Here is a 27,124-nt window from a genome sequence, read left to right as displayed (position 1 = left end):
TAACCTCGCTCTGATATCACTTGTTGGGATCTTGACGTCCGCTAGAGGGGGTGAATAGCGTCTCACCCAAATCGTCGCTTCCTACGCTTGTTAGTGCACAGCGAAAATACAAAACAAATCTAACAAATAGAAAGCTAAACCTAGAGGCAATATCCAAGACAATCAAACCTCTAACACGTTTATGTAAAGTGGTTTGGAGATTAGGGCTCCTACTCCACGGCTGTCCGTAAGGTGGGTGATCCCGATCCGTCGGTGGATGATTCCCCGACAAACTCTGACTAGCTCATGTAGCTCCTTGTGGGTGGAGAAACCTCACCACAACTCTCACAAGAACACTTGAGACGCTAGGGCACAGGTAGACTACTAATTGGGGTTAACCACATCTATTTCGTCAACCTCAACCAAGCTCCCAAGTCTTGGTTATATAAGCGACGGGTTGGAAAATCTAGCCTACCAATCGATTGCCAAAACCATCAGCCGACTACCCTCTGTGGAAATTCAACCGTTGCAGTCCAACGGCTCGATACCAGCCCTCTATTCGCTCCCAGTCGACTGCACCAATCGATTGATGAAACCATCAGTCGACTGCTATAGTAACGCAACAGTACTGCTACAGTAATGCTATAGTGCTGCTACAGTAAACCCTAATCCTAGGATTTAGCCCCCGAGTACATTCACTCAGCACTCGTCCTCACCCGACCAACCTAGACCTAGCCTTCTAGCCTCCTCCATCAACCTTACGTCCCTCGGATGTCTCCCCATCCTTCACGTCTTGCCTTCTAGAGCTTCCATCGGCCTTGTCATTGCTATCGGGTCTTCCTTTGCCAAGAGGTTGCGCCTCCGGGACTTCATCCATTGCCAAGTCACACTTGGACTTACGTTGCCAAGACTACATGCTTGGACTTACACCGCCAAGACTCATCCTTGGACTTTTCTCCTTTGTCAAGATCACACTTGGACTTTCCTTATTGTACCTATATCCTGCACACTCACAATGCATATCAAATACAACAATAAACCTAACTTAAACCTTTGCCCAAATATCAAAACTTGGGGTACCCAGATTGCTCCAACACATATTATCTTATCCCCTCACTCCAAGGGTATTAGGGAGTTGGGGAATTGACTTGGAGCTTCAGCTGGCCGACAAGTTAGTTTTTCCATTATAATTTTCCCCGACTCCATGAATATTCAAAAGTCGAGGGACTGAGACATATCCTCAGCTGGTTGGTACGACTCATCGATCAGGTACGTTACGGGCTTTGCTCCCTTTTTACAGTCTGATAAGAGAATAAGATCCTAGTCCCTTGATAAAAAATTAGGGCCCTAGATCTTTGATCGAACACTAGAGGTACAGCTCCCCGATCAAACATTAGGGGCACAACTCCTCGATCAGATAATAGGGACACAACTCCTCGATCAAAACTCACAGTACAGCTTCCTGATTAGGATCGAGGGCCCTCGCTCATTGATTATAGGCTAGGGGCCTTACTCCCCTATCAAGGACTAGGGGCCCAGCTCCCCGATTAGGCGTGTTATAGGTTATGCTCCCTTCACCATGGGGCTCTGCATCCTCTTACTGCTACAGACTCTGCACTCTCCATCCATGGGGCTCTGCACTCTATTACTACTATATTCTCTACATCCTCCACCTATGAGGTTTTGCATCCTATTACGTCTACAGGCTCTGCACCCTCCATCCACAGCACTTTGCTTCCTTCTATTGTTACGGGCTCTACTCCCTTATATTGTTATGGGCTTCACTCTTTTTGACGGTCAGGACTCAGATTATTCTCTCCCTGACTTCGCGGGCATTTGGGAGTCAGGGGATCGACACTATTTCTCTCCCTGACTTCACGGGCATTTGAGAGTCGTGGGATTAAGTCAGATCCTCAGTCGATCGACATCACTTGCTACAGGCTCCGCTTCTATAGACTTCAAGGCTTACCCTCCCTCGTTAGAGGTCGAGCTATCGCCACATATCTCGCACCAGTGTATTGCCATCGATCTTTGATCGGAGTACCTCTATCGATACGTCCTCTTCAGGGCTCAATCTTCCCCATTTGGGGTCGAGCTATCGCCACTGGTCTCGAACCAGAGTATCCCCACAGGTCTCGAACCGAAGTATCGCCAACGACCTCCCGGTTGGCTTTCCAAACTCTCGTCCTAATGCGATTTATAAGCAAGCATGCTCTCGCGACCAACAACCTCTCGGTCAACTTTCCAGACTCTCACCCCAGTGCGAGTTATAAGCGAGCATGCTCTCGCGACCAACGACATCTCGGTTGACTTTCTAGACTCTCGCCCTAGCTCTAGTTATAAGCGAGCATGCTCTTGCGACCAACGACCTTTCGGTCGGGCGCAACGACTAGTTGGTCAAGTTTTGCTCCTTTACCTGGCACTCACCGTTCATGTTTCACTCGCTCCTCTGCTTGACACTTGTCGCTCAGTTAGCACTCGCCCCACTCGCCGCTAGGCTCACGGAGTTTGCGCCCACTCGGCTCCTCGGCTTTGCCCCCTCTTGCATTCGTCTTCGATCTCATGGACTTCACGCCCATTTGGTGTAGCGACGTTGTGCCTTTTGATCCCTCGGGATCTGCTCTTGACTCAGCTCGCCGAGCACACAGGCTTTGCGCCTACTCGACATCCTTGTGGTCATTTGGTCGCATTTTATGGTCGTCCAGTCGTCATTTTTCGATCACTCGATCGTAATTTATTGTCGCTCCATCGACATTTTCTCGGTCGCTCACTTGACACTGTTCGCCCATCGTCTTTCCATTTGCTCAACATTCTCCCGATTGTCCGGTCGATATTCTCTTGATCGCACGCTTGACACTGCTCGCCCATCGTCTTTCCACCTACTCAGTGTTCTCTCGATTGTTCGGTCGACATTTTCTCGGTTGCACGCTCGACACCGCTCGCCCATCATCTTTCCATCTGCTTGGTATTCTCCCGATTGCCCGGTCAGTATTCTCTCGGTCACACGCTAGACACATCTCACCCATCATCTTTCCACTTGCTCGGTGTTCTACCAATTGTTCGATCGGCATTTTTTCGGTCGCGTGCTCGGCACTGCTCGCCCATCATCTTTCCACCTGCTCGGTGTTCTCCCGATTGCTCGGTTGACATTTTCTCGGTCGCACGCTCGACGCTGCTCGCCCATCGTCTTTCCATCCGCTTGACATTCTCCCGATTGTCCGGTCGGTATTCTCTCGATTGCACGCTCGACACCGCTCACCTATCATCTTTTCACCTGCTTGGTGTTCTCCTGATTGCTCAGTCGGTATTTTCTCAGTTGCGCACTTAGCACTGCTCGCCCATCGTCTTTCCACCTACTCGGTATTCTCCTGATTGCTCGATCGATATTTTATCAGTCGCGCGCTCGACTTTGCTCGCCCATCGTCTTTCCACCTGCTCGATATTCTCCCGATTGCCTGGTCGACATTTTCTTAGTCATGCGCTCGATATCGCTTGTTCATCATCTTTCCAACCGCTCGGTGTTCTCCCGATTGCCCGGTCGACATTTTCTCAGTCGCGTGCCAGTTCATCGTCTTTCCACCCACTCGGTGCTCTCCTGATTGCCCGATCATCATTTTCTCAGTGTCGCGCTCGGCACCGCTTGTTCATTGACTTTCCACCCGCTCGACATTCTCCCTATTGCTCGACCAGTATTTTCTTGGTCGTTCGCTAGGCTTTGCTCCCATCCTCTTTGCAGCTGCTCGATTCCATTCGACCGCCCATTCGGTACTCTCTTGGTCGGGTTCCCAGACTCCCGCCTAAAAGCGAGTTATAAGCATGCATTGCTCATACGACCCATTGTTTCCCCGATTGGGATAAATCCCATGATAGGTACCTATCTTAACAGTTGTTCTATCTTACACTCACCGTGCGTGTTTCACGTACTGCTCTGCCTGACACTCACCGTTCATGTCTCGCTTGTCGCTTTGCCCGACACTCACCGCTCATGTCTCACTTGTCGCTTTGCCCGACACTCACCGCTCATGCCTCACTTATAGCTTTGCTCCGCATTCGTTGCTCGGATGACACCTATTTTTTACTTCTTACTTGGCATTTGTATAATCATCTGATCGCTCTGCTCAGCATCGTTCGACAGTCTTCTCGATATCACTCGGTCTCCCTTGGCATTCGACCGATCGCTTACTTGGCATACACTTGACATTATTTCTTACGTCGCTCAGCTCGACATTCTTTACGTCGCTCAGCTTAGCACACCTTTATTCGATCAATCGTCCCTTCAACATTTGCTCAGTCGCCTGCTCGGCTTTCTATTCCCTGTTCAACTCGACATCGCCATAACTACTCGTTCAACATTATACGACAAGACTAGCGATATGACTCTACATTCAGGAGGGATTGCACTTTACGTTATACGACTTGGTCTAGTCAGTCGGACTTGCGCATCATTCGATTAGATTTGAAGGGGAGGCTTGTGATGTGGCAAGTAGAGATGAGGGGGCATTCTGGTCGTCTCCTCTTCTTCTTCTCCTCCTCTTTATGCAACCATCATTACAGGATAGATCAGATGTCGCCTCACCTCGCGCAAGCAGTAGCTTCATGAGGGCGACGCAGTCCCCATCGCTTCGCGACGTACACCGTAGTTGTTTCCCTCTCGTTGCCTTCGTCGGCTGCCGCTATCGCAGTAAGCTACCATGCCAGCCCCTTCGTTCACAGTTGGCCATCGTCGGCACAGCCTTGCTATAGTAGCCATCTTCACATGCCATCTCCGGAGGCGGTCGTCGCCCTTAGTACTCACGATTGTCGTAGGTCGCCGATCTTTCCGCTTCCGTGGTGTTCCGGCCTCCACGCCGATCAGGCATGTGTATTGTGTTCCAACCCGATCCAGTTTGTATGTCTTATCCCGATCTGCGTATCAATGTCGCATCCGGTTTCGTGCCATTGAGTTCGGCTCCGCGTCGTCAGATCCAGCTCTCCAGCCTGTTCAGAGTCATCTATCCTTCCAAGTCAGGGCAACACGAGCAGCATCTCGACCAGCTCATCGATCCACCGGAGGGCGCCTCCTTAGGCCAGGGTACGTTCCCCATTCTTATTCTATACGCATTTCATTATTATACACCTTAACCTGTTTCTTATATATTCGTTGGATCTGCCTGGAGTATCGGGGTACCAGATACCGGGACAATTCAGTCGCTGACTGCAGACAACGTTGATCAAATGACTTCTGATGACTTGATTAACATAAAAGTCATCTCAATATATCCTCCTATGGAATATCATAATTCGATTAATATTTCAATTATTTTATTTTATTGTTCATCTGACTTAGTTTTTGGAGAGGATCATATAAAAACAATATGATTTATTTATTTATTAATAGTTCCATCTTAGCGCCACGTTTCAGTCGACGATGATGAATGCCTCTTTAAATTTAGTAAGGCAAGAATAATTTTTGTTTTTTTTTTGTTTGATAATTTTGAAAGCAAATGACCTTTTATGGGGCTTGCTAGTTGACTCCAATTTTCGAGCGAGAAAGAGTCTTCTCTAGTTGATTAATTAGGATGTAATGTAGTGCATCAATATCTTACTTAAGACTTTAAATCTAAAAAAGAATTTATAAGGTATATTATATTTCATATATAATACGATGTCATACTAATACATATAGGGCAAAAATAAAAATTGAAAATGTACATTAGACAGTAAATTAATCTGTCGAGACAATAACACTACCATGAATGAATGGAAAAAGAAAATTTAATTTTATATGAATGAAAATAAAATCCGAGTGGATCTGAAGAACTTGAATTTGGAAAGGATTAATTGGTTAAGATTCAAAATTATCATCAGAATCAATGCAACTCAAATCCGACCTTGAATCTAACTTTGTACAACGTATTGCTTACCAAAAAATTGTGCAAAGACTCAACACTCTACTCTAATTTGAGCAAAAGGATGATAGAATTAACATGGATTTTCATACTCGACTCCTCATTCATCAACAAATATTAGGACATGTTTCATACTCTTGCCTTTTCTTTGTTTCCAATCATGGCCACACATGGAATAATTAAACAAATGAATCACAGAACTCATGCATATACTCAAAATAAGATATGATCATAAGAAAACTGATGGATTAACAGAAGTTAACAAGTTGTCATGGCTCAAACAAGTGAAGAAATAAACTTTTATCACCATTACTTGAAAGTAGTTGGATCTAGTACAAGAGTCGATTAAACTTAAGGATGTGTCCTAAATTTGCAACCATAATTAATTTTTTTTTTAAAAAAGTGACTAAAAAAAAGAGTAGAATTGCATTATTAATGCATGAAGTATTGGCCTGCGTCTGCGTATCTAAATAAGAGCTTATCAATCTGAAATGAGAAGCATACGGCAAAGAAAGCTAATAAAAAGTAGATAGATAGGCGATCACATGGCATCGATCAAGACCCAGAGTTGCTGTTACGATCACCTTTCATCTCCCCGAGGAGTTTCCCGGCTTCCTCATCGGCCTGTTGAGCTTTCTTCTGCGTCTCCTTGGCCTTGAGAGCCTGCAGCTTGGCGTGGTTGTAGTAGGCAACGCCGAGGAAGGCGACGCCGTAGCCGAAGAGGTTGATGGGGGTAACTCTGTCGCGGATGACGGACCAGGAGAAGGCAATGAGGAGCCAGTCCTTGACGACGCCGGCGACGTTCATGGTGAGCGCAGAGGTCTTCCCGACAAGCAGGAAGACGGCGAGGTTGAGGGCGAAGGCGCAGAGGGAGTTGGTGCCGAAGACGAGAAGATCGGGGCGGAAGGCGGCCTGACCGCGGAGGAGGGGCAACTCGATGAAGGACCAGGGAAGGAGGAGGAAGACAAAACAGCAAGGGGCGACGTAGTAGAGGGAGGTGATCGGGTTGAGGGAGATCCCTTTGGAGGTGAGCAAGATCTGGATGAGAACGAGGCGAGTGGCCTCGAACGCGACGGCGCCGAGCTGGAGTGTGACGCCCCAGGCGTCGAATCGGGCCTCGCCATAGGCGGCGATGGCGACGCCGAAGGAGATGGAGAGCATGTTGAGCATGGAGGAGCTCTTGTAGGACTCCTTGTTGAGGAGGACGCCGATGGAGTAGACGGCGACCGGCATTAGGGCTTTGAGCATCTGGATGAAGGAGACGGAGAGGTAGATGTAGGCGGAGTTGGAAAACCAGAGGGAGAGGGAGTAGAGGGCGCCGATGGGGACGACGGACGCGACATACAGGTCGCGGGTCATCGACGGCGAAGACGGCGGCTCCACGAGGCGGAGGACGCGGATGAGGAGGAAGGCGATGGAGGAGCAGAAGGCCATATGGATCATGGTGAGGCTGATCGGAAAGGGCCAGTTGTACATCTTAGGATCCAAGATGTACTTATTGTACACGATCACGGTGAAGCTGAGGAAGATCCAGATCGCGACGTAGGCGTAGGCGAGGAGCACCTTGCGCACCACCCCCTCCGCCGCCATGATCCCTACCCCGCCGCCGGCACCGCCGTTGCCCTCTTTGACTCCCATGCCTGCTGCTGCTCCTCCGCTCTTACCCGGCGGAAATGGCGAAGGCGATCGCGAAAGGGAAGAGAAGGTGGGAGGATGACCGGATCTGAGGCGAGAGAGAAGGAACGAGACCTGGTCTTCGAGAAGAAGAAATGGAAGTGGGCGACGGTGTAGATCTGGGTGCGCGGAAATATTTAATTGAGAGAAAATTCCAGTTGCTCCCCCCCCTGAAGTTTATCAAAATTGCTACTGCACCCTTTCCAATTTTAGAATTAAAAAAATAAATTCACGATTTTAGACAGACGCGGCAATTTAATACACATTCAATCATGCTTTTTTAGATATTATAATAATATTAAATAATTATTTGGATTTAATTTTCTAAGGCATGGAGGCATAAGAATGTCGACTTTTGACAGGGAGAGAATCCAACTTTTGTTGGCCTCTTTTTTTGACTTTTGGAAAGAATCTAAAGGGACAAAGCTTAGCTTCATATCTCAACACCTTAGTTTGTGTGGCTGCAAGCAAGTCTTCCTTGTTCACTTGTAGTTTAAATTTTGTGAACTTTGTCAACTATGATGCCTTACGATGTGTATGTAACGACGACTTCAGCTTGAGGAACAGCCGAACAGGCACAGACAGGCAGAGCCTCGCAAAGCAGGCTCATATTGATCACGCCTGCTAACCCGGCCCTGATCAGAAACTGGAACACGTATTTGAGTCTCATCGGTATCATCTGTCGCTTGTCTTCTTCAGATAGTTGAACTTCAAAACCGAAATGACTGCAAGAAGGTCAATGTCATTGCTGTCTGATGCAGGACTTTTGATGGTCATGTTCAGTCTTGGTGAGTACAAGTTGCATCAAGTGTCTTTACGAAAAATGTTTGTAAGAGTGAATAGACCTTTGTTCTTGTTTACTGGTTTGTTAATGTCTGTCAGGTTTGTTACAGGCCCTGCTGAGTTCTCTTGCATATCACAATCATGCAAGTCTAGCAAATCACAAACGAAAAATAATAATCAGGAAAATTACCGATAGATGATAAGAAATATTACTACAAGATTATTGTTAATCCACAAGTAGCATCAGCCTAAAGGAATGTGCTAAATAGGTGGCAGCCATATGTGCACCAGTTCCTTCTCTCCTTTTGCCTCATGTGTGTTTTGCTTAAAAATGTGAGTTTGATTCTTCAAGTGTTTTTTTTTTTTTTGTAATGATAATTGCATTTCCGATCACTCTAGTTCGCTACATATTACTGGGTTCAATCTGAACACTGATAGATGCAGATAGGAAGATAGTCTGATTTCTTAACCAACCTACCCAATCTGACTGAAAAAGGATGTAGGTAGGAGCAGTTCGTAGCTACTAAACACACTAGTTCAAACCCTAATCATTTTTCTATTCTTGTTGTATGTCCTATGTTTTGCACAAGTCATCTAGAAATGATATTTAGCATATAAAATGTAAGATGGCATTGTTATTGCAGAAATCACAATTCTTATTGTGTTTTTCTTAAATGTGTTGCTTTAACAATGTCATCTTGTTCCATTGTTTATCAATGAGATAAAAATATGATCAATGGTGAGGTTTTAAGTAGAGGAAAAATACCAAATTCCGTTCATGCTGCTGGAGTCGATTGGTCTTGAATGCTGCTCAAGTCAAAGTTATGCAGTCACCAGGTAGACGTCAGTATGGTCTGCAATCAACATCACTTGGCGATGAAATTAGGCAACCTGCAGCACGAAGGTCACGCTGTGCAATCAACCAAATCAGTTGACTTTGTTGAAGGGAAATAATAAATTTCGTGTGCCGAATAAGCAAAACAATTGGAAAAATTCCAGTGATATAGAGCCGAACTCAGAAAAAAAGGATTGTCTTTAAAATGAGAAGCCAAAGAAAGATTCAATCTAATGCTGTCCAGGTTATTGATACGGGCTAAATAGATCAAAGTCACTGAAAGAGATTACCAACTCTTCGCCTAATTCTGGATATTATATAATATTGATAGATACAATACAAAATCTACTGTCGACACTGATGAGGTAAAAAAGAATTGGATTTAGGGCTTACGGTATATTGGCACATATGACATATCCAAATAAAAAGGTTGGATAAACGAATGCATGCATCCGCAGCAGGAGATGTGAATGATACTGTCTTCTGTCGTGCAAAATAACATTTTAAAGCATAAAAAAAAGTGTGATTGACAACCACAGAAGAATCTATCGTGGCCAATGGCGCTTTAAATAAAACATCCACCAAGGTGGAAGGAATATACAAATTGGCTGCCAAGGAATTGGTAAGATTTACGTGTCTTCAAAACCTTATGGAGTAAATGAAATCACATGTTAAGGTATTCTTTTGACAGGATAATCTGCATGAGCTCCTTTAAATTAGGTAATATATGGCGTGGGCCCAAACTTTCTGCGCCGATGTAATTCAGAAGTTGCTCCAAATTCTGCAAGCAAAAAGTGAGAACCATATATAAAAATTCAAAGCAAATCCAGGAATTATGTATACTGAAAAGATTGATGGAGGTTTATTATACTTTATGCGGAGATTATATTGACCTCACGCAAAGTCTTTGATATGGAGCAATAACAATGTGCAGGAATTTAAATAAAACTACTTTGAAGGGAAAATAATCCCTTCATTAAATATCGTGACATGGGGAAGTAACAATGTGCAGGAAAAAACCTATTCTGAGTGGATGGGTACGAAACAGAAGCAAAAATTTTTAAACTGACATCACTATTACCAGTTTTTTATCCTATTCCCTTCATTGATTTTTTTTTTTTTATGAATCTAGGTCATCAAATAAGATAGGAGATCAGTCAATATGAGGTCTAAACTAAGATGCATCAGAGCAGAAATGGAAGCACAGACAAACCTTATTCAATAAGAATATTGCATAGGCTGCTCTTGTAGTATCTTGACCATCTAGAAAAAGTGGAAAGTCAATCGGCTTAGAGCTTGTGCTTAATGATGCCGAGTTTCCCATCAAATCAGATGCAGCATTATCAACTGTAGATGTATGATCATAAATATATGAGCGCGAGCCTTTGAAGTGCAAAGGATAGCGGAGAGGCACATATAGGTATGATGAAATAAGTGAGACTGCCTGAAAAGACAAATTAACAAATAAGTATGAACACACAGTCAACCATCCATGGCATATGACAAGACATTCAAGAAAGCAACTTAGATGCACTTAAATATTTTCAAAACAAATAGTATAATTAAAAAATTATTATCTTGCCAGCAAAATGACATCTTACATGTGCAACATAACCCAAGGCACTTGCAAACATCTGAACCTCCTTCTTGTCACTAAAGTAGCCCATCGTTTTTATAGGAAGCATAGTTAGTTGAAGACCTAATATTGTCAAAGATGACAAGTGCAGGGGTTTAGAAGGTGAGGATGGACTAGTAGAACCTCCTGAGAAGAACTCAATAATGTCAATAAAGTAAAAAATCATGCCAACAAATTATTTCACAAGAACAAATAAATCTGCAACATTAACCAATTATACCCGTTCATTAATCCATATCAGTTGACAGATTCAATACAGAGACCTATCACCTATAGTCCTGTAATGCTAATAACCTTGCTATTCACAGAGGATAATTAAGAGTTTTCAAAACTAGATCTATGTGGCTCCACGAGGACATTAGATATGCTTATTCATTAAAAATGCTGATATATTCAGATTAGGCTACAAAAAAAAGTATGCCTTAAAAGAACCTGAATCTTGATCACCACCTGAGTGCAATAATTTGGCAGAAATTTCATAAAGGAGTAGTATAATCACATCACTTTTATTCTAGTGTTATAGCGAAGCAATCCCAAAAATTTAAAACAGTTGTAGTCATAATCATCATGATGATCAATCCAATAATGAATCAAATTTTAGAATGACTCAACGAAGACGATACCCAGAAGTAATTGGTCAGAATTCCAACCAACTGCAACATCATCTAACGAAACCACTTCTTTTACATAGGTACCATTTTTAGAATATGGCCACTGTACTTTCCATGTTTTGGCCAAGATTTATTCTATACCTACTTGTTTTACCTCTTAGGTACCAAATCCACACTATGACTGATATGGAGATAGAAATTCCAGTCTCCACAAGAAAACCAACAAAAACACATTTGTTTTTCAAGGTTCCCCAGAAGTTTAAGGTTCATTGGAATCTTAACACTGTTTGTGCAAGTAGAACCCAAGCTGAGGATAATAGTGCTTCTAAGACATTGGATAATAGAGACTGTCAAAGAAAGGTAAAGGAGAGACAATATGAAGTTTGGGACTTCATGACCCATAACATATATGTGGCAAGTGGCAAAGGCGAAGACGCTCGCCCCCAACACCCCCGCCAGCCCGCACCAGAACCAACACGGAGGAGGTAAATTGCGGCGACTGAGAAGGCAAGTGGCAAGTGGGGTAAGTTTACACAGGTTGTAGGGATTTACGCCCCGCTAGCCCCGAGATTCGACCCCAAGACCTCACGTGGCAATCAACCTGCCATATGACCCAAAACATATATGCCCATATAACAAGTGGTCACCATATTTACTTTCAGGAACAAATAATGACAAACATTGAGAATTAACTTCTGGAAAATAGTACATTAATTCACATAACACAATTAAACACCCAAAATTATAGAAGGGTTTATTCTTCCATGCTGCAAAATTTTAATATGGATGATGATATAAAAGTGCAACCTAAATTCTCTAGCCAATTTATTCCAAAAATTATAAAATCAAATATTGAAATTGAAGCAAGTGTACTTGAGCTTCCAAACTATCCAGACATATACTAAACGCATGATATTGTATTTGCATAACTAACAGGTCCATAAGCATGCATGATATCATTAAAATCTATATGATATATTCACAAAAAGTCACCCTCCATCAATAGGAAGAGAAAGGAAATCATACTTGAACTCGTACCAATAGTATGCGGATCAGTGGCCTCCGTAAATGGTTGTTCACTTGCACTCTTGATTGAGTAAAGTGTTGATATTTGAGTTACCATATCACCTTGCCTCAGCCTAAGCAACTTTTGCAGCTTTTTCAGATTATCATATCCCCTTTCTCCAGATAGCAATTTACTAGCTTCCTAGCACAAAACAAGTGGGTAGATCAGGTAACCAGAGATGAAAATCAATACAGCATTTCTGAAGTTCAATAATGTATAAAGCCATAGCAATTAACCAATAATGGCAAGCTGCGATAAGGAATGCCAGTTTCTTTTAGTGTGCGAGATGATTATTTTTCATAATTCATTTGTCAACTCCTACACTGTTATATTGAACAGTCCCAAACTGCCTGTGCTCATCAGACTAGGGCAAGCCCTCCTATGCTTTCCTTGTCTCTGTGTATGCTGCTTCAAACATTTCCTAGTCAATACGCCCCAGCTCATCAATCTCTTGGACACTAGCCTGGTGTTGCATAATTCTTGCTATTCCAACTTGTCTCAGAAATTCAGAATCAAAGTTGAAGCTCTGTGAGGGATCCAACAGGCAATGGCTGGCAGAGGATAAGTATTAGGAAACAATCACCAACCATTATCTTATAATGGCTCATTAAGGACTATCATTTTCATTACTAATGTTCCTTGAGCCAAACTTTTCCATTTTTTTTCTCTCTCTCTATTTTTACCTCCTCTCTAGCATCACAATTGGAAAAGAAGTTCGAGACAGCTGTTTAGTACAATTCTCAGTTTTTGCAACTATAGTTTCATTATTGGCTCCAACTTGGTATCTTATGCGTTCAATTGCTTTTCACCTGGGAGCTTGTTTCATATGTCACACAAGAATCAAATTTAAGAAAATAAAATAGTGTTCTACAGATCTCAATATAACCATAGTTAGAAGTAGAAGGATTTTTGCCTCCTGACCTTTTTAAACTGGCCCAGTTAGCTCTCTTAAATTTTTCAGGGAACACCAAACCTTTTCATTTGGGTACACAAAAAATTCCATTCCAATAAAATGTTTAAGATTATTGTAGTTGCTTCATGTCTACATTTTAAGACCAGATAATTACACATCTCTTTACTGAAATTCCACCAAAAAAGCATTGGATTTGGTGATCATACACTGAAAGGAGTCCATTCTTTTTATCCTTTTCTCTTATATGCAGTTCACGTCATTCACTTTCTAGGTTTGAGAATTTTAATCGGATAATTAAATTTTGGAAAAAGAAACAAGAGACCACTCAAATCTTTGCAAACAATTAAAGATAAATGCTTTCTGCAAGCACGCCTGATGCATCAATCTCACTACCTGCAACTGCTGGTGGGACGCAGTTAATCTCTTTCCAGCTACCAACAACACTCTGGTACTGTGGCAAAGTTTATCTCTTTCTTTTTGTGAATTCTCTGAAGTCTGCTTAATGTGCATGGACAAGTTTTCCAAGGCAAGTCTCTTAGATTCCAGTTTATCCTTCATCTCCTCTAACTCATTTGTTTGCCGTAATGATCCTTTCCTTGCCTGTTCACATGCAGAAAAGTGATCAGCCAAAGTTAGCTAAGGTTACTTAATGAACTACCAGCTATGAGATAGCTCTTCCCCAAAAACAATAAGGGAAAGCAAATCAAGTATCAACTAATAACTAATAAAAAAGCAAAACAAAGATATAATTCAAGGAATCTACAAACAGGGATGTCGTAACTAAGCTGTTGATGTGTGAATCGTGTCGACCAATTAAGTTACATTTCAGCTATTGATATAACGTTGCTCCAATTAAAACTCTTCAAAACATGGCAAAGAACTGATTCAAGCTATTGATATAAGACTTGCAGGTGTTACAGCAACTACTTTATAGTTGGGAAAACAAAGTGAGGCAAGGGGAACCTATGATATTAAGCGCAAACTCAGATAGTCAAACAATCGAACACCCAGCCTGACTTCTCTATTAGAATCGAGATAGATAGAGAGCAAGGTCCCCTAGACAAACGCTGGCCAAACAAACGAGAAAAAGGCCTACCTCGATGAACGATTCCAGACGTTGGGAAAGCGACTCCTTCCTCTCCTTAGCCTTCTTGAGCGCCGAAGAGAGGCTCCAGAGTCGAGCGAGCTCCTGCTGCAGGTCCTCCCAATCGACAATCTTGGGGTCGTCTCCGCCTTCGATCTCCTGCGCGTCACAGACAGCCCACTCCGACAATTCGGTCCCCGTAGCGAGATCAGGCTCCCTTGGACGATCGGATTCCATCGGCAGCGATCGCGGCGATCTTCATCGTTCTCCAGCAACGGCGGCGGTGGAGCTCATCCGCGGATCATGGCGAACGAGAAAAGGGAGGAGTTGCGGCGCGCGTATTGGGGAAAAAGATATTTCGGTAGAAAAAAAAGAGAGGAAAATGATGGGATCTCATTTCAAACGAATATATTCTATTTTGTTTTCAAACCAACCATTCAAAACAATTTGTCTGAAGCAATTAAACAAACCCTATTTTGTTTTCATTTTGGGGAAAATAAATAAATTTAAATTAAACAAACTATTTTGTTTCAGTTAAACAAATACAATTAAATAATTAATCCTCATTTTTTTTTCACTTTACATAAAAACAAAAAGTTGCAAGAAGCTCCCAATGAAGAGTTTGAAGGGTTGCTCTGTTATATATAGTGTTATTATATATTACAAGAGGTTATTTGCATGACTCAAATTTGTGATCACAAGGTTACAATAATTTTACCGTTACGTCATTTAGCAACTATTTTGTTGAGCTCCATGGCTACGACTCTGAATGAGTTGGTCGACTGTTCTTTGAATGAACCCAACCTCCGTGACAGGTAAACTAGCATCAAATTGTTCGTCGGCTCCGTTAGCAAGTCCTCTGGCAATGGATGCCTGCAGAATCAAACTCACAAGTCAAAGCCCAAGCAACGAGAGGAACATTGCAGGGAAGAACTCAAGAAAGTGTATGCATTGTGATCTAAAGGTGCAATACGATCGACCAGATGAAAATTTAGGCGAGGTTTACTTGCATTGAAGAGGGATAGGGAAGCTAATACAAAAGTGTATATCTATGTTTATTAGCGACTTCATTTTACAATGCCAAAGACAATGAAAGCGAAAGATTTCATTGATAAGTAAAAAAGATGAATGAGCATATAAACAAACCCAGTGCCGTTCGTCAATCTTGTAAAGTGAAAACTTCCATTCCCTTGATTCAATTCCATCAATATAAACTGATATATCAGTCCAGTTTTTGTGGTGAAATTCCAGCCTGTGAAAACCAAAGCCCAAGCCAGCACCAGTAGCTTTGACGAATGCCTCCTTTAGACACCAGTATCTACAAAACAATCGAAGACAGTTCAGCCTATAGAGATGAAGCATAATGGATTAGTGAGAAACTGGCGTCTGCATGCGGGCTTGTTAAGAACAAAAGAGTCAGCTAAACTTGGAGTGAGAATTTCAGTATGCATAACAGCAGATAATAGTCGGTGAACTCTTTCTCCATAATGCAAAAAGTCACAATGATCACAAACAGAGGAACATAAGTGATCATTTACATCAAGGATACTGTATATGAAATATGAATTAATGAAATTGATCATAACTAATCAACGAAACATAATATCAGGGTAATAATACGCATTTGAACTTTCTCAAAGTAAATTTCATAGGTGAATAGAACACTAGATGGAAGGTCCCGTGCAGCCACAGCCTTGAAACCATATGAAAGTGTCTATTAAAAGTGGCTTGTTAGTGTACAAATTCCTTTCTTGTTGAGTAATTTTGACAGAAGCATAACAATGTTCAGATTCACATACCTGTAGAACTCACGCAACTTTACTTCTGAAGTACCAGTCTTTGCAATGTTCTTCCACTCTAATGCAGTTAAATATGATGAAAAATTACTCATGAACTCATGTTCTGTTGTTTGTTCTGGTATCATAATGGAAACGATATCCAGACCAACAAGACAGAGAGGATCAGATGCTATGCCCACGTAATCTCCATGATGTGACACATTGAAGTTGAAATTTGAAAATGGAGAACCTATGCCATTAATCTGCAATGGTTATATGGAAATACAAATTAGACAACATTGCAAGCCAAAATCAAAATGCGGACAGAATGATATCTTCTGCACGTTATTGAGCCAACATTTTCTTCATCATGCAGAAAGTGACCTAGAAAAATAGAAGAAAAACTCAGCAAAGAGAATGACAATCATACCAGATACGGTTTGCCCTCAAGTGTCCGATGTATAATTATCTTGTCATAAGGTATACCTAAAACTTCATGCACAATTGAGTATTGAAGTAGTCGACTTACAAGAGCTCGTTTTCTATCATCAAACTTCATGTACCTATCAAACAGCAAAACTTGTAAGATGCTTCACTCAATGTCCTACACAATTGAGCATGCTGATTCCATTAGAACATATGCAATTCATGTTTGACCAAATTCTTTATTTATGAATGAAGAACTATACAATAGAAGCACAAAAAATCTAAGTTGATGCAAATGCTCAATGTCATCATCAGAGATACATAAACAAATCAATGACTATTGAAAAGGCCACATGAGTAGGGGAAAAAATTCCTCCAAAACATAATTTACACCTTTCTGTTAGGACCTCCATGAGAAGGCATGAAGCTTTAACAAGTTTGAAAGGTTGGAACCGATATCGAGTATCAAAGTAGTACATAATCATGATGAAAATGCAATACTTTGTCATCAGTTAAAGCTATATGTGGTCAACTGTGCAGCATAATATTTGCAGCTTCTTCTTGTTGCTGCTGTTGTTGTATAAAAACACAAAGGCTAACAGGCAAAAACTATCACAGGATTAATCCACTGAAAGAATAGATTAAAAGAAAAGAACAGGTTTTGGAGTTTTCTTGATCCATAGTAAGAAAAAGTAATCTACTTGGAAGAAAATTGTGCCCTAAAGAATAACTAGAACTGAAGAAAAAGTAGCAATAACGAAGTCTGAAACAATAGTGACTTGGTGATGGTTCTCTGCTCATCTTCCGGAAGAAGAGAAACAACCGAAGCAAACTGGTCCACGGAAGGGTTCCAAAGGGAGACGTTGACCAGCCATCGCCTCACTCCACTTTCCATTTCGAAACCCCCTGATCGCGGTCACCCGATTGGCTGCGGAAAGGGGCACACGATCAGAATCGAAATCTAGGGCTTTGAGGAAATCTAGGGATTTGCTGAAAGGGAAGACAGAAGAAAAAGTAGTCCTTCGCTGGATTACGAGGGCGATGAGATCGCCGGCGCCAGTTTTGGGCAGCTAGGAATATATGGCCGGCAGTAAACGTGGTCCGATGAGACCCGGGCCGCGTTTATACCGGCCGGTTCACAAATTCGATTTTTGTCATGAGAAAAGAAACACTAAACAAATATTTTTTTATATTTAAAAAATAAAAATTAGGATGTTTTAATATTCAATTTTCATAATTTTAAAAGCATGTATTATATTTCTATTATAATCCTTCTCTATTCATTTAAAAATTTGAGCCGCCCTTGTGGTTATATTATAGTAAAAATAAGATGGAATTTAACATTCCAGCAGTCTCACATGATCGACTCTCATGATTAGAAGTATAATTGAATCGAGTCGAATTTTTTAATATTTGAGTTTGGCTCGTTTTTAATTGAGTCGAACTCGAACTTTATTTAATGAATATATTCATGATTCACGAACTTATTCAAACTTTTATCGAACCAAAACGAGATTAATAAATATAAATTATAAATTTAAATATTCATTAAAAACTAAATTATATATTTAAAAAAATATATAATATTTTTATTAAAATTTATATTTTTATTAAAATAAATAAATTTAATATATTTGTCTATATGTTTTATAAGTAGAGTGTAAAATCTATAAATTCAATATCAAAATTATTATATTTTTTATTTAAAAGTTGATTCATGAAGTTAACGAATATGTTCACGAGCTAACGAGCCGAATATTGTGAAGCTTGAGTTTGGTTGTTTATCTTAACAAACCTCATTAAACGAGCTCAAACGAGCTTTTATCGGATCGAGTTTCGAATAACTCATGAACGACTTAGTTCATTTACACCCCTACTCGTGGTTATATGATGCATCGATAAGGGGGTGTCTCTTAGGTATTTATAGTTCAATTCTCTCGAATTCGGCTCCTATTTTTATTTTAAATCAAAATTATTATATTTGTATAAACCTTCTCAATATATACATACCCTCGTATATGAATTCAAAATGTAAATTATGAGCGACAATTTATCAAAATGCATACTTAGGTTTTTGAATTTACCAAAAGGTGCATACTATTTTAGTATTTACCAAAAGGCACGCCTATTTACAGTGGTCTTCCTATTCTATACTTCTGACAAATTTAACTGATTTTCTTTTTCTTTTCTTTGTCATTTCCCTCTCTTCTTTTTCTATGCATACAACGTATCTTCTCTTTCTCATCCTCTTTCTTATCTTCTTTTTTTTTCAATTTTTTTCTCAAACCTGTTATAGGAGATCAGATCCGCGTTTGGCCTGATATCTCTCAATATCAGGCCCCATGTGGGCCTAATATGAGGAGATATCAAGTCTAACAACAGGAAAAAAAAAAAAAAAAAAAAAAAAAAAAAGAGAGATTTAGGTTTTTCAAAACCTTTAGTCCACCACTAAGAATGTCGAAAATAACAATGGAGAGCATATTTAGACTCCTTGCAATTTTAGAAATCCACACGAACTGAAATGAATGCAATCTGAGATCTCTAGGTCCATCAGTGGGTTTTGATCAAAATCCACTGATTGACCTAGAGACCTCAGATTGCAGCCATTTCAGGTCCTGTAGATTTCTAAAATTGCAAGGAGTTCAAATATGCTCTCCATTGTTATTTTTGACATTTCTAATGGTGGACTAGAGGTTTTGAAAAATCTAATTTTTTTTTTGTTATGAGGCTTGATATCTCCCCATATCAGGCCTAAGGCCTAACAACAGAAAAAAAAGAGAGAGATTTAAGTTTTTTAAAACTTTTGGTCTACCACTAGGAATGCGAAAAATAACAATGAAGAGCATATTTAAGCCCCTTGCAATTTTAAAAATCCACAGAACCTGAAATGATTGTACTCTGAGGTCTCTAGGTTGATTAGTAGGTTTCGGTCAAAATCCACTGATGGATTTAGAGAGTTCTGATTGTGCCAATTTCAGTTTCTGTAGATTTTTGATGTTGCAAGGAGTTTAAATATGCTATTTATTATTTATTTCAACTTCTAAAAGATGTTAAAATATAATAACAAAGAATCAATAAAACAATCCCCAAACGTTTTAGATTTTTCAAAACCTTTGATCCACTACTAGGAATGCCAAAAATAACAATGGAGGGCATATTTGAACTCCTTGCAGCATCAGAAATCCACATGAACTAAAATGAGTACAATCGGAACTCTCTAGGTCCATCAGTAGATTTTGACCGAAACCCACTAATAGACCTAGAGATCTCAGATTGCAGTTATTTCAGGCCATGTAGATTTCTAAAATTGCAAGGAGTCCAAATATGCTCTCCATTGTTATTTTCGACATTCCTAGTGACGAACCAAAGGTTTTAAAACCTAAATCTCTCTTTCTTTCTTTATTTTCCTTTTTTTTTTTATTTTTTATTGGCCTGATATGAAGAGATATCAGGGCCAACGTGACCCTGATACCTCTTCATATCAGACCCAATGTGGGCATGATATCTCCCCATATCAGGCCTAACAACAGAAAAAAAAGAAAGATTTAAGTTTTTCAAAACCTCTAGTCCACCACTAGGATTGTCAAAAATAACAATGGAGAGCATATTTGGACTTTTTATAATTTTAGAAATCCACAGGACCTGAAATGACTGTAATATGAGGTCTTAGTGGATTTCGGTCAAAACCCACTTATGAATCTAGAGAGCTCCGATTGCACTAATTTCAATTCTTGTAAATTTTTGATGTTGCAAGGAGTTCAAATATACTATCTATTATTTATTTCAACTTCTAAAAGATGTTAAAATATAATAAAAAATAAACAGTAAAATAATCCACATACGTTGGGCTTGATATGATTCATATCAGGCCTAAGGATTTTTGTCAATTTATCATTATTACAATTTTACACATCCGTAGAAGTTGAAATAAATAATGGATCGGTCTCTGTTAATTTACAGGGCTGCAAAGAATTCAAATATGTCATCTATTGATTATTTCGACTTCTCCAAATGTATTCTAATGTTATCAAAAAATCAACTAAATTCTAAACATTGTGGGTCTGATATGATTTATATATTAGGCCTATGTTATGCATGTACGCATGGAAAAAAAAAGAGAGGAAAGAGAAGAGTAGAGAGGAAAAATTAGATTGGTTGCATGCATAGGAGAAAGTAAATAGAAGAGAGAGTGAGAAACGACAGTGAAAAGAAAAAAATCAGAATTATCAGAAGAATAAAATAAGAAATGCACTTAAAAATGTGCGTTCTTTGATAAATGCCAAAATAGTGTATGCTTTTTTGTAAATTACCGAATTATGAGTAATGAATTTTTAAATTTATAAAAAATTTTCATAAATTTATTATAAAATAATGATACCAATCAATTTATAATACTCTTTTAATTAAAAAATATTAAACTTTTAAATGGACAGAGTGAAAATTTAAGCAGAAAAGAGATGGTAATACTGAAAATTATAATTAGGAAAATTCAACAAATCAAGTACGTTTAAATTATTTTTTATTTAAATAAAAAAAAATCAGAATTTGAAATTAAAGAATGGAATTATCAATTAATATCTGAAGCGTTAGTGGTTTGACAGTCGTTGAAATTCATATATTCGATTTATTATTAATATTTAAAAAAAAGTGGATCCACTGACTTAATTCCGTACACAGTTCCACTCTGGAAAAGTAAATTCGATAGAGTTGCGTGTGGTTAGATCAGATGCCGCACGCCGATCTCGTCTACTTAGAACCCTTCAGCCGTCGCCTCGCCTCGCCTCGCCGGAGATCCGTCCGCCAATCGATTGATCGCCGCTGGAGTTGGCAAAGCGGCATAGCATCGGTTTGCTCAGGCCAGAAACCATTGTGCGTCGTTTCAGATTCTGTGATTGTGTCGTCTCATTTTAGGGGCAGAAGGAGGCATTTTGGACGCTATGGATCTTCCGCCGACGCACAAGGAGCAGGATAATCTGACGGTTAGCCAGGTCGGTTTCGGTGGGTTCGACGCGAATGTCACGGCGAAGCAGCTCGCGGATTTCCTGGAGGACGAGGTCGGGATCATATGGCGGTGCAGGGTGAAGAGCTCCTGGACGCCGCCGGACTCGTTCCCCGTCTACCATGTTCCCGTAGGCGGGGGAGCCTCGTGGAAGGAGGATTACGAACGCGTGGTGCCGCACGCGTTCGTTCACTTTGCGCGGCCGGAAACCGGTAAGAAAGCTATGGATGCGGCCGGAAGGAACGCGCTTGTGTTGAATGGTCGTGTTCTTAGGGTGAACATGGGAACCGAGAGTTCATTGCTCGTCAACAGGAGGAGAACCAGTGATCCCTTCAAGTTCTCCAATGTGCGCGTCGAGATTGGGAATCAAGTCAGCAGGGACGACTTTTTGGTGGCTTGGAAGGGACCGGATGCAGTAGTCGATTTTTTGATTGATCCCTTTGATGGACGCTGCAAGATCCTTTTCTCAAAGGATACAGCTTTCTCATTCAAGGGGACACGGGACTTGGCTTTGATCAAATGCAATTTCAAGCTGGAGTTCTTGGTGAGAGACATCAATGAGGTGAGAGTCTATCAAGATAATGCCCCCTTTGTAATGCAGTTCCAACTCATCTCAGCACCGTCAGTGTATTACCGCACCGCTGATGATGACATCTACGAGTCTGTTCCATATAATCTGCTAGACGACGAGGATCCATGGATCAGGACAACAGATTTTACTCCTAGCAATGCTGTTGGTCGGTGTAACTCATACAGAATTTTGTTCTCCCCTCGCTTTGGGGTTAAGATGCAGAGATCCCTGGCCTATCTGAGAGACAGGAGGATAGATGATGTCCGACCGAAGCACCGACAAATCATAAGGGATGAGCCCAATTATGGAGTGCTCCCGGTCGATCCTTTCTTCTGTATTCAATACAAGGAAGGAATCAAATTTTCGACTATGTTTTTAGTGAATGCACTTGTGCACAAAGGCATTGTTAATCAGCATCAACTTACTGAGGAGTTCTTTTCCTTACTTAGGCAACAGAGTGACATAATAAATGAATCTGCTCTACTGGATATCTGGTCATACAAACGCTCCATTTTTGATGCGCCAAGAAGGCTGAAGGTCGTTCAGGACTGCCTGTTGAAGGACCGTAAACTTCTCAGGCAGCCTTCTAATGAAACTGTTGAAGTGAGGAGGCTTGCTATTACTCCTACAAAGGCATACTGTCTTCCTGCTGAGGTAGAACTCTCAAATAGGGTTCTTAGGAAGTATAAAGAGGTTGCCGATAGATTCTTGAGGGTGACTTTTATGGATGAAGGAATGCAACAGTTGAATAATAATGTTTTAAACTACAATGTGGCACCTATTGTCAGAGACATAACTTTTAGCTCATTTCCTCAGAAGACTACTGCGTTCAGGAGGGTAAATCAGATTCTAACTAATGGGTTTCAACTATGTGGTCGAAAATATTCCTTTTTAGCATTTTCATCAAACCAGCTAAGGGATCGATCAGCATGGTTCTTTGCAGAGGTTGTCAACACCATAACTGTGTCAAATATTAGGAATTGGATGGGAAAATTTTCTAATAGAAATGTTGCTAAGTGCACTGCTAGAATGGGGCAATGTTTTTCGTCTACATATGCGACAATCAATGTTCCTCCCAATGAAGTAAACCCTGACCTTGAAGATATTGTGCGGAATGAATATGTCTTTTCGGATGGAATTGGGAAGATTACACCAGATCTCGCACTTGAAGTAGCTGAAAAACTGCAACTGACTGATAACCCACCTTCTGCCTATCAGATTAGGTATGCTGGCTGCAAAGGGGTTGTGGCTGTTTGGCTAGGAAATGGTGATGGGATCAGGCTGTCACTGAGACCAAGCATGAATAAGTTCGAGTCTAACCATACAATGTTGGAGGTTGTATCGTGGACTAAGATCCAGCCAGGTTTTCTTAACCGGCAGATTATCACGTTGCTTTCATCTCAACAGGTGCCGGACAGTGTTTTTGAAAGAATGCAAGAAACTATGATTCATAAACTGAACCAGATGCTTGTGGATGCTGATGTTGCATATGAGGTTCTTACAACATCATGCACCGAGCAAAGTAGCACTGCAGCAATGATGTTGAGCGCTGGTTTTAGACCTCAAACTGAACCTCACTTAAAGGCTATGATCTCATGCGTTAGATCATCTCAGCTAGGTGATCTTTTAGCAAAAACAAGAATCTTTGTCTCGAAAGCCAGGTGGTTGATGGGCTGCCTTGATGAACTTGGGGTCCTTGAACAAGGGCAATGCTTTATTCAGACCTCAAGCCTTTCACTTGAAAATTGTTTTTCAAAGCATGGTTCAAGATTTTCAGCTCCACAGAAGAATAGGCAAGTCATTGTGGGTACCGTGGCCATGGCCAAGAATCCATGTCTTCATCCTGGAGATATTAGGATCCTTGAGGCTGTTGATGTGCCTTCATTGCATCATCTTTCTGATTGTTTAGTATTCCCTCAAAAAGGGGACAGGCCTCACACCAATGAAGCATCTGGAAGTGACTTGGATGGCGATCTCTATTTTGTTACATGGGATCAAGATCTTATACCCCCAAGCAAAAAGAGCTCGATTGCTATGGATTACACCCCTGCTGAAGTCAGAAATTTACCACGACAAATCTTTCCTCAAGTAAGTATTAAGCTATATGATTTTAACCTCAATGTACGTTGAATATACTATGCACTTTAAATATTCAAAGCTGCTGCTTTCTGAAACTCAGAGTGAAGTTTTTTCATCTTTAATTTGTTGTTGTAATACAGTTTTAATAATAAGAAAAGAATTGGGAGAGTAATTAAGATGGATGAGAATACAAGATTATACAAATCCTTTGTAGTTTGTCACCAACTTTGTCTTTTATAGGTAGTCTCACTAGAAGATCATTACCAATTATATCTTTTAATATGTCTCTTATTGTCATTAATTTTAGTTCAGTAAACTATATCGAAAATTAACCCAAACATCACATTGTCAAGCTATTAAATTGCTACACTATTATTGTGTCTTTGTCATCTTCGTCCTGTGCCTTTCTGGTTTTCTATAACAAGTAGAGCATCGAAAATATCTGTCCCATCTAATGTGCTTAGCATGAGATAAGAAGTTTTATATAATATATATATATATATATATATATCAGTGAACATAAGAGGAAAAGATAGCTAAATCTCTACAATTTCACTACTTGAGGAAAAGTTCTCTAATATATATATATAATTTGAATTATTTCCTATTGCAAATTGTTGATATTCCAATAGTAGTTTTATGTAGAATTTGACCAATGTTCTTTCAAACATTTTTCCTACAGGACATTATTGACTTTTACTTGAAGAATATGATAAATGAGAATCTCGGTGTTATTTGCAATGCTCATGTGGTACATGCTGACCGTAGTGAATATGGAGCATTCGATGAGAATTGCCTTAAGCTGGCTGAGCTCGCTGCTATAGCCGTAGATTTCCCGAAGACAGGAAAAATGGTTACTCTGCCTCCTACCCTTAAACCTAAGTGCTATCCTGACTTCATGGGCAAGGATGGTTACATATCCTACAAGTCAGAAAAGGTATTAGGAAAGTTATATCGCAAGATTAAAGATGTCACAGATGATATTGACTCATCTGAAACTGCTTGCATGGTCGAGGACTTACCCTATGATGTGGATCTTGAGGTTGTTGGATCTTCAGATTATCTTGCTGATGCAATGCAGAACAAGGATGTATACGAGCGTCGTCTGAATGCATTGTTGGCTCAGTATAGAGTTAGCTCAGAAGGGGAGGTTGTTACAGGTCACATATGGTCATTGCCTAAATTCAATAGCAGGAAGCAGGGTGAGTTGAAGGAGCGCCTGAAGAATGCATATTCTTCTCTTCACAAGGAGCACCGACATGCTTTCGACACCATGGCCCCTGATTTTCTTCAACTAACAGACGCAGAAAAAGGAGTGCTTTACGAACGGAAGGCTTCAGCATGGTACCAAGTGACTTATCATCCTCAGTTGGTTAAGAAGTCGCTCGAACTAAATGAGCCTGATTTGGATTTGGTGCCCGCACGACTTAGTTTTGCATGGATAGCAGCGGACTACCTTGTCAGGATCAAGATAAGATGTGGCGATGAGAGGAGAAAACTAAATAGTCAAAGGCCGATCGATTCCCTTGCGAGCTATCTTTCTGAAAGAATAGATTGATTTGTTCCATCGATTTATCAGGTGCTTTTGGGCAATGCCTTGGTCGTGCTGCTGGTGAAAACAACTTTTGATGGTATTATATTCTTTCTTGAGGTCCTATATGTTACCTCGATCTCTTCGATTAATGTTTGTGTAGAGTTGCATGAAGAACAAGAAACTTGATCAGAAACGATGCGATTAGCTACTTCTTAAGATTCTGTCTACTTGAATTGGGAACCAGACCTCTATACTGTGTTTCAATGGTTTTTAATCGTTGATATTTTTTTTTTGTTCCAAAGTTGGCTGAACTCTTTTCTCTTTTATTCTAAATCCTTCTGGAAAATTAGAGTTGAGTTCCAAATATTAAGGTTTTACAACAGTTTTTTGTGCAAGGAGAGTCAATTCTTGGGTTATCGTGTGAACCGGCTGGCTGAAAAATAGGCCGGAGCCTTCCGGTTTAATCCTACAGCGCCGAGCGCAGGTGGCTGGATGCCAGTCCTTTGGTTGGCAGTGTGGCACGGCAGCAGCCGTGCACCACCGGCGCCACCAGTGGTATTTCTTTCTTCTGGGCGTAGGTTCCAGCTCCCAGCCAGTGGCGCCGCAGATGCTGTGACCTGCCACCTCGGCCTCCTGATGATATTTTGTTGCGGTGGCAGAGCGGCACCAGCGGTTCTTGGCACCCTCGTCCAGTGGCCACCGCCGTCGTACGGCTCTCATCTTCGTCTACATTACTATGGACCTTCCCCTTGAAGTTTCTTGGTGAAACTATGTTATACATAATCCTTCAACTAGATTTATTTTGTTAAACAACCTTTAACAAGAACTATGCAACATTTAGTTTTTTTAAATAATTTGTACAAAATAAAAAATTTGGAATGATAAATATTCACTATAGTATATTTACAATGTCACAAAATTGATAAAAAAAAATCATAAGATCTGTAGAGTAGCTTCTTCTAAGTTGAAAATAGATTTTTTTTTTTTTTAAAAAAACATCAAATAAAAAACTTGCTTTCTAATACATGAAAACCTCTAAAACTTCTACATCTGGCCTAGCATCTACCAGTGCAAGGAAATATTCAGAAACAAAATATAATTAGAACAAATGTAATATATATTCAGAAACTCAGCCTTGATCAGCATGGAAGTAGGAGAGATGATAAAGTTATTTAAATAATGTAAATGTAGAAGTTCACAGACATCTTGCCATAAACTCTAGATTGTAAATGTAGAAGTTCACAGGCATCTTGCCATAAACTCTAGAT

At 40.5% G+C, this 27,124-nt stretch overlaps 4 protein-coding genes across 7 annotated transcripts; 1 reads left to right on the top strand and 3 right to left on the bottom strand.

Moving 5' to 3' along the window:
• Positions 1–6,152: 6,152 nt before the first annotated feature.
• Positions 6,153–7,665, bottom strand: LOC121984912 (probable sugar phosphate/phosphate translocator At4g32390). Its single transcript, XM_042538088.1, has one exon. The coding sequence runs from the start codon at positions 7,503–7,505 to the stop codon at positions 6,423–6,425; it is 1,083 nt and encodes a 360-aa protein (XP_042394022.1). The 5' UTR covers positions 7,506–7,665; the 3' UTR covers positions 6,153–6,422.
• Positions 7,666–8,431: 766 nt separating this feature from the next.
• Positions 8,432–15,091, bottom strand: LOC121984911 (UV radiation resistance-associated gene protein-like). Of its 3 annotated transcripts, XR_006113023.1 has the most exons (8): positions 14,482–14,934; positions 13,779–13,985; positions 12,433–12,613; positions 10,761–10,921; positions 10,373–10,603; positions 9,806–9,940; positions 9,091–9,215; positions 8,432–8,473 (listed from the first exon to the last, which is right to left on the bottom strand). XR_006113023.1 is itself a non-coding variant. In XM_042538086.1 (6 exons), the coding sequence occupies exons 1-6, from the start codon at positions 14,704–14,706 to the stop codon at positions 9,824–9,826; spliced, it is 1,122 nt and encodes a 373-aa protein (XP_042394020.1). In that variant the 5' UTR covers positions 14,707–15,091; the 3' UTR covers positions 9,706–9,823. The 3 variants fall into 3 exon arrangements, 2 of the variants coding, with proteins under 2 accessions (XP_042394020.1, XP_042394021.1); XM_042538086.1 differs by lacking the exons at positions 8,432–8,473; positions 9,091–9,215 and having other exon boundaries at positions 9,706–9,940; positions 14,482–15,091; XM_042538087.1 differs by lacking the exons at positions 8,432–8,473; positions 9,091–9,215 and having other exon boundaries at positions 9,706–9,940; positions 12,445–12,613.
• Positions 15,084–17,822, bottom strand: LOC121984913 (L-aminoadipate-semialdehyde dehydrogenase-phosphopantetheinyl transferase-like). 2 transcript variants are annotated; one of them, XM_042538090.1, is made up of 6 exons: positions 17,708–17,822; positions 17,453–17,601; positions 16,678–16,810; positions 16,269–16,510; positions 15,616–15,787; positions 15,084–15,342 (listed from the first exon to the last, which is right to left on the bottom strand). In XM_042538090.1, exons 2-6 carry the CDS (start codon positions 17,566–17,568, stop codon positions 15,199–15,201), a joined length of 807 nt encoding a protein of 268 aa, XP_042394024.1. In that variant the 5' UTR covers positions 17,569–17,601; positions 17,708–17,822; the 3' UTR covers positions 15,084–15,198. The 2 variants fall into 2 exon arrangements, with proteins under 2 accessions (XP_042394024.1, XP_042394023.1); XM_042538089.1 differs by having other exon boundaries at positions 17,067–17,787.
• A 3,557-nt stretch (positions 17,823–21,379) lies between these two features.
• On the top strand, positions 21,380–26,120 carry LOC121984910 (probable RNA-dependent RNA polymerase SHL2). The gene is made up of 2 exons (XM_042538084.1): positions 21,380–24,331; positions 25,005–26,120. Exons 1-2 carry the CDS (start codon positions 21,611–21,613, stop codon positions 25,878–25,880), a joined length of 3,597 nt encoding a protein of 1,198 aa, XP_042394018.1. The 5' UTR covers positions 21,380–21,610; the 3' UTR covers positions 25,881–26,120.
• The last annotated feature ends 1,004 nt before the right edge of the window (positions 26,121–27,124 follow it).

Source organism: Zingiber officinale, chromosome 5B, assembly GCF_018446385.1.
Source record: "Zingiber officinale cultivar Zhangliang chromosome 5B, Zo_v1.1, whole genome shotgun sequence".
Taxonomy (NCBI): Eukaryota; Viridiplantae; Streptophyta; class Magnoliopsida; order Zingiberales; family Zingiberaceae; genus Zingiber; species Zingiber officinale.
The sequence above is the reverse complement of the archived record's forward strand: the minus strand, read 5'-3'. Positions and strand labels throughout refer to the sequence as shown.

Coding starts and splice junctions, on each gene's coding strand:
- LOC121984912 (XM_042538088.1), bottom strand. CDS start 7,505: ATGGGAGTCAAAGAGGGCAACGGCGGTGCCGGCGGCGGGGTAGGGATC.
- LOC121984911 (XM_042538086.1), bottom strand. CDS start 14,706: ATGGAATCCGATCGTCCAAGGGAGCCTGATCTCGCTACGGGGACCGAA. Junction 13,986..14,481: donor GTCTGGAATCGTTCATCGAG/GTAGGCCTTTTT, acceptor GCATGTGAACAG/GCAAGGAAAGGATCATTACG. Junction 9,941..10,372: donor CAATATTCTTATTGAATAAG/GTTTGTCTGTGC, acceptor TTTTGCTTGCAG/AATTTGGAGCAACTTCTGAA.
- LOC121984913 (XM_042538090.1), bottom strand. CDS start 17,568: ATGGAAAGTGGAGTGAGGCGATGGCTGGTCAACGTCTCCCTTTGGAAC. Junction 16,811..17,452: donor GAGCAGAGAACCATCACCAA/GTCACTATTGTT, acceptor GCTGTTTGATAG/GTACATGAAGTTTGATGATA. Junction 15,788..16,268: donor AAGTTGCGTGAGTTCTACAG/GTATGTGAATCT, acceptor ATTGTTTTGTAG/ATACTGGTGTCTAAAGGAGG.
- LOC121984910 (XM_042538084.1), top strand. CDS start 21,611: ATGGATCTTCCGCCGACGCACAAGGAGCAGGATAATCTGACGGTTAGC. Junction 24,332..25,004: donor CACGACAAATCTTTCCTCAA/GTAAGTATTAAG, acceptor TTTTTCCTACAG/GACATTATTGACTTTTACTT.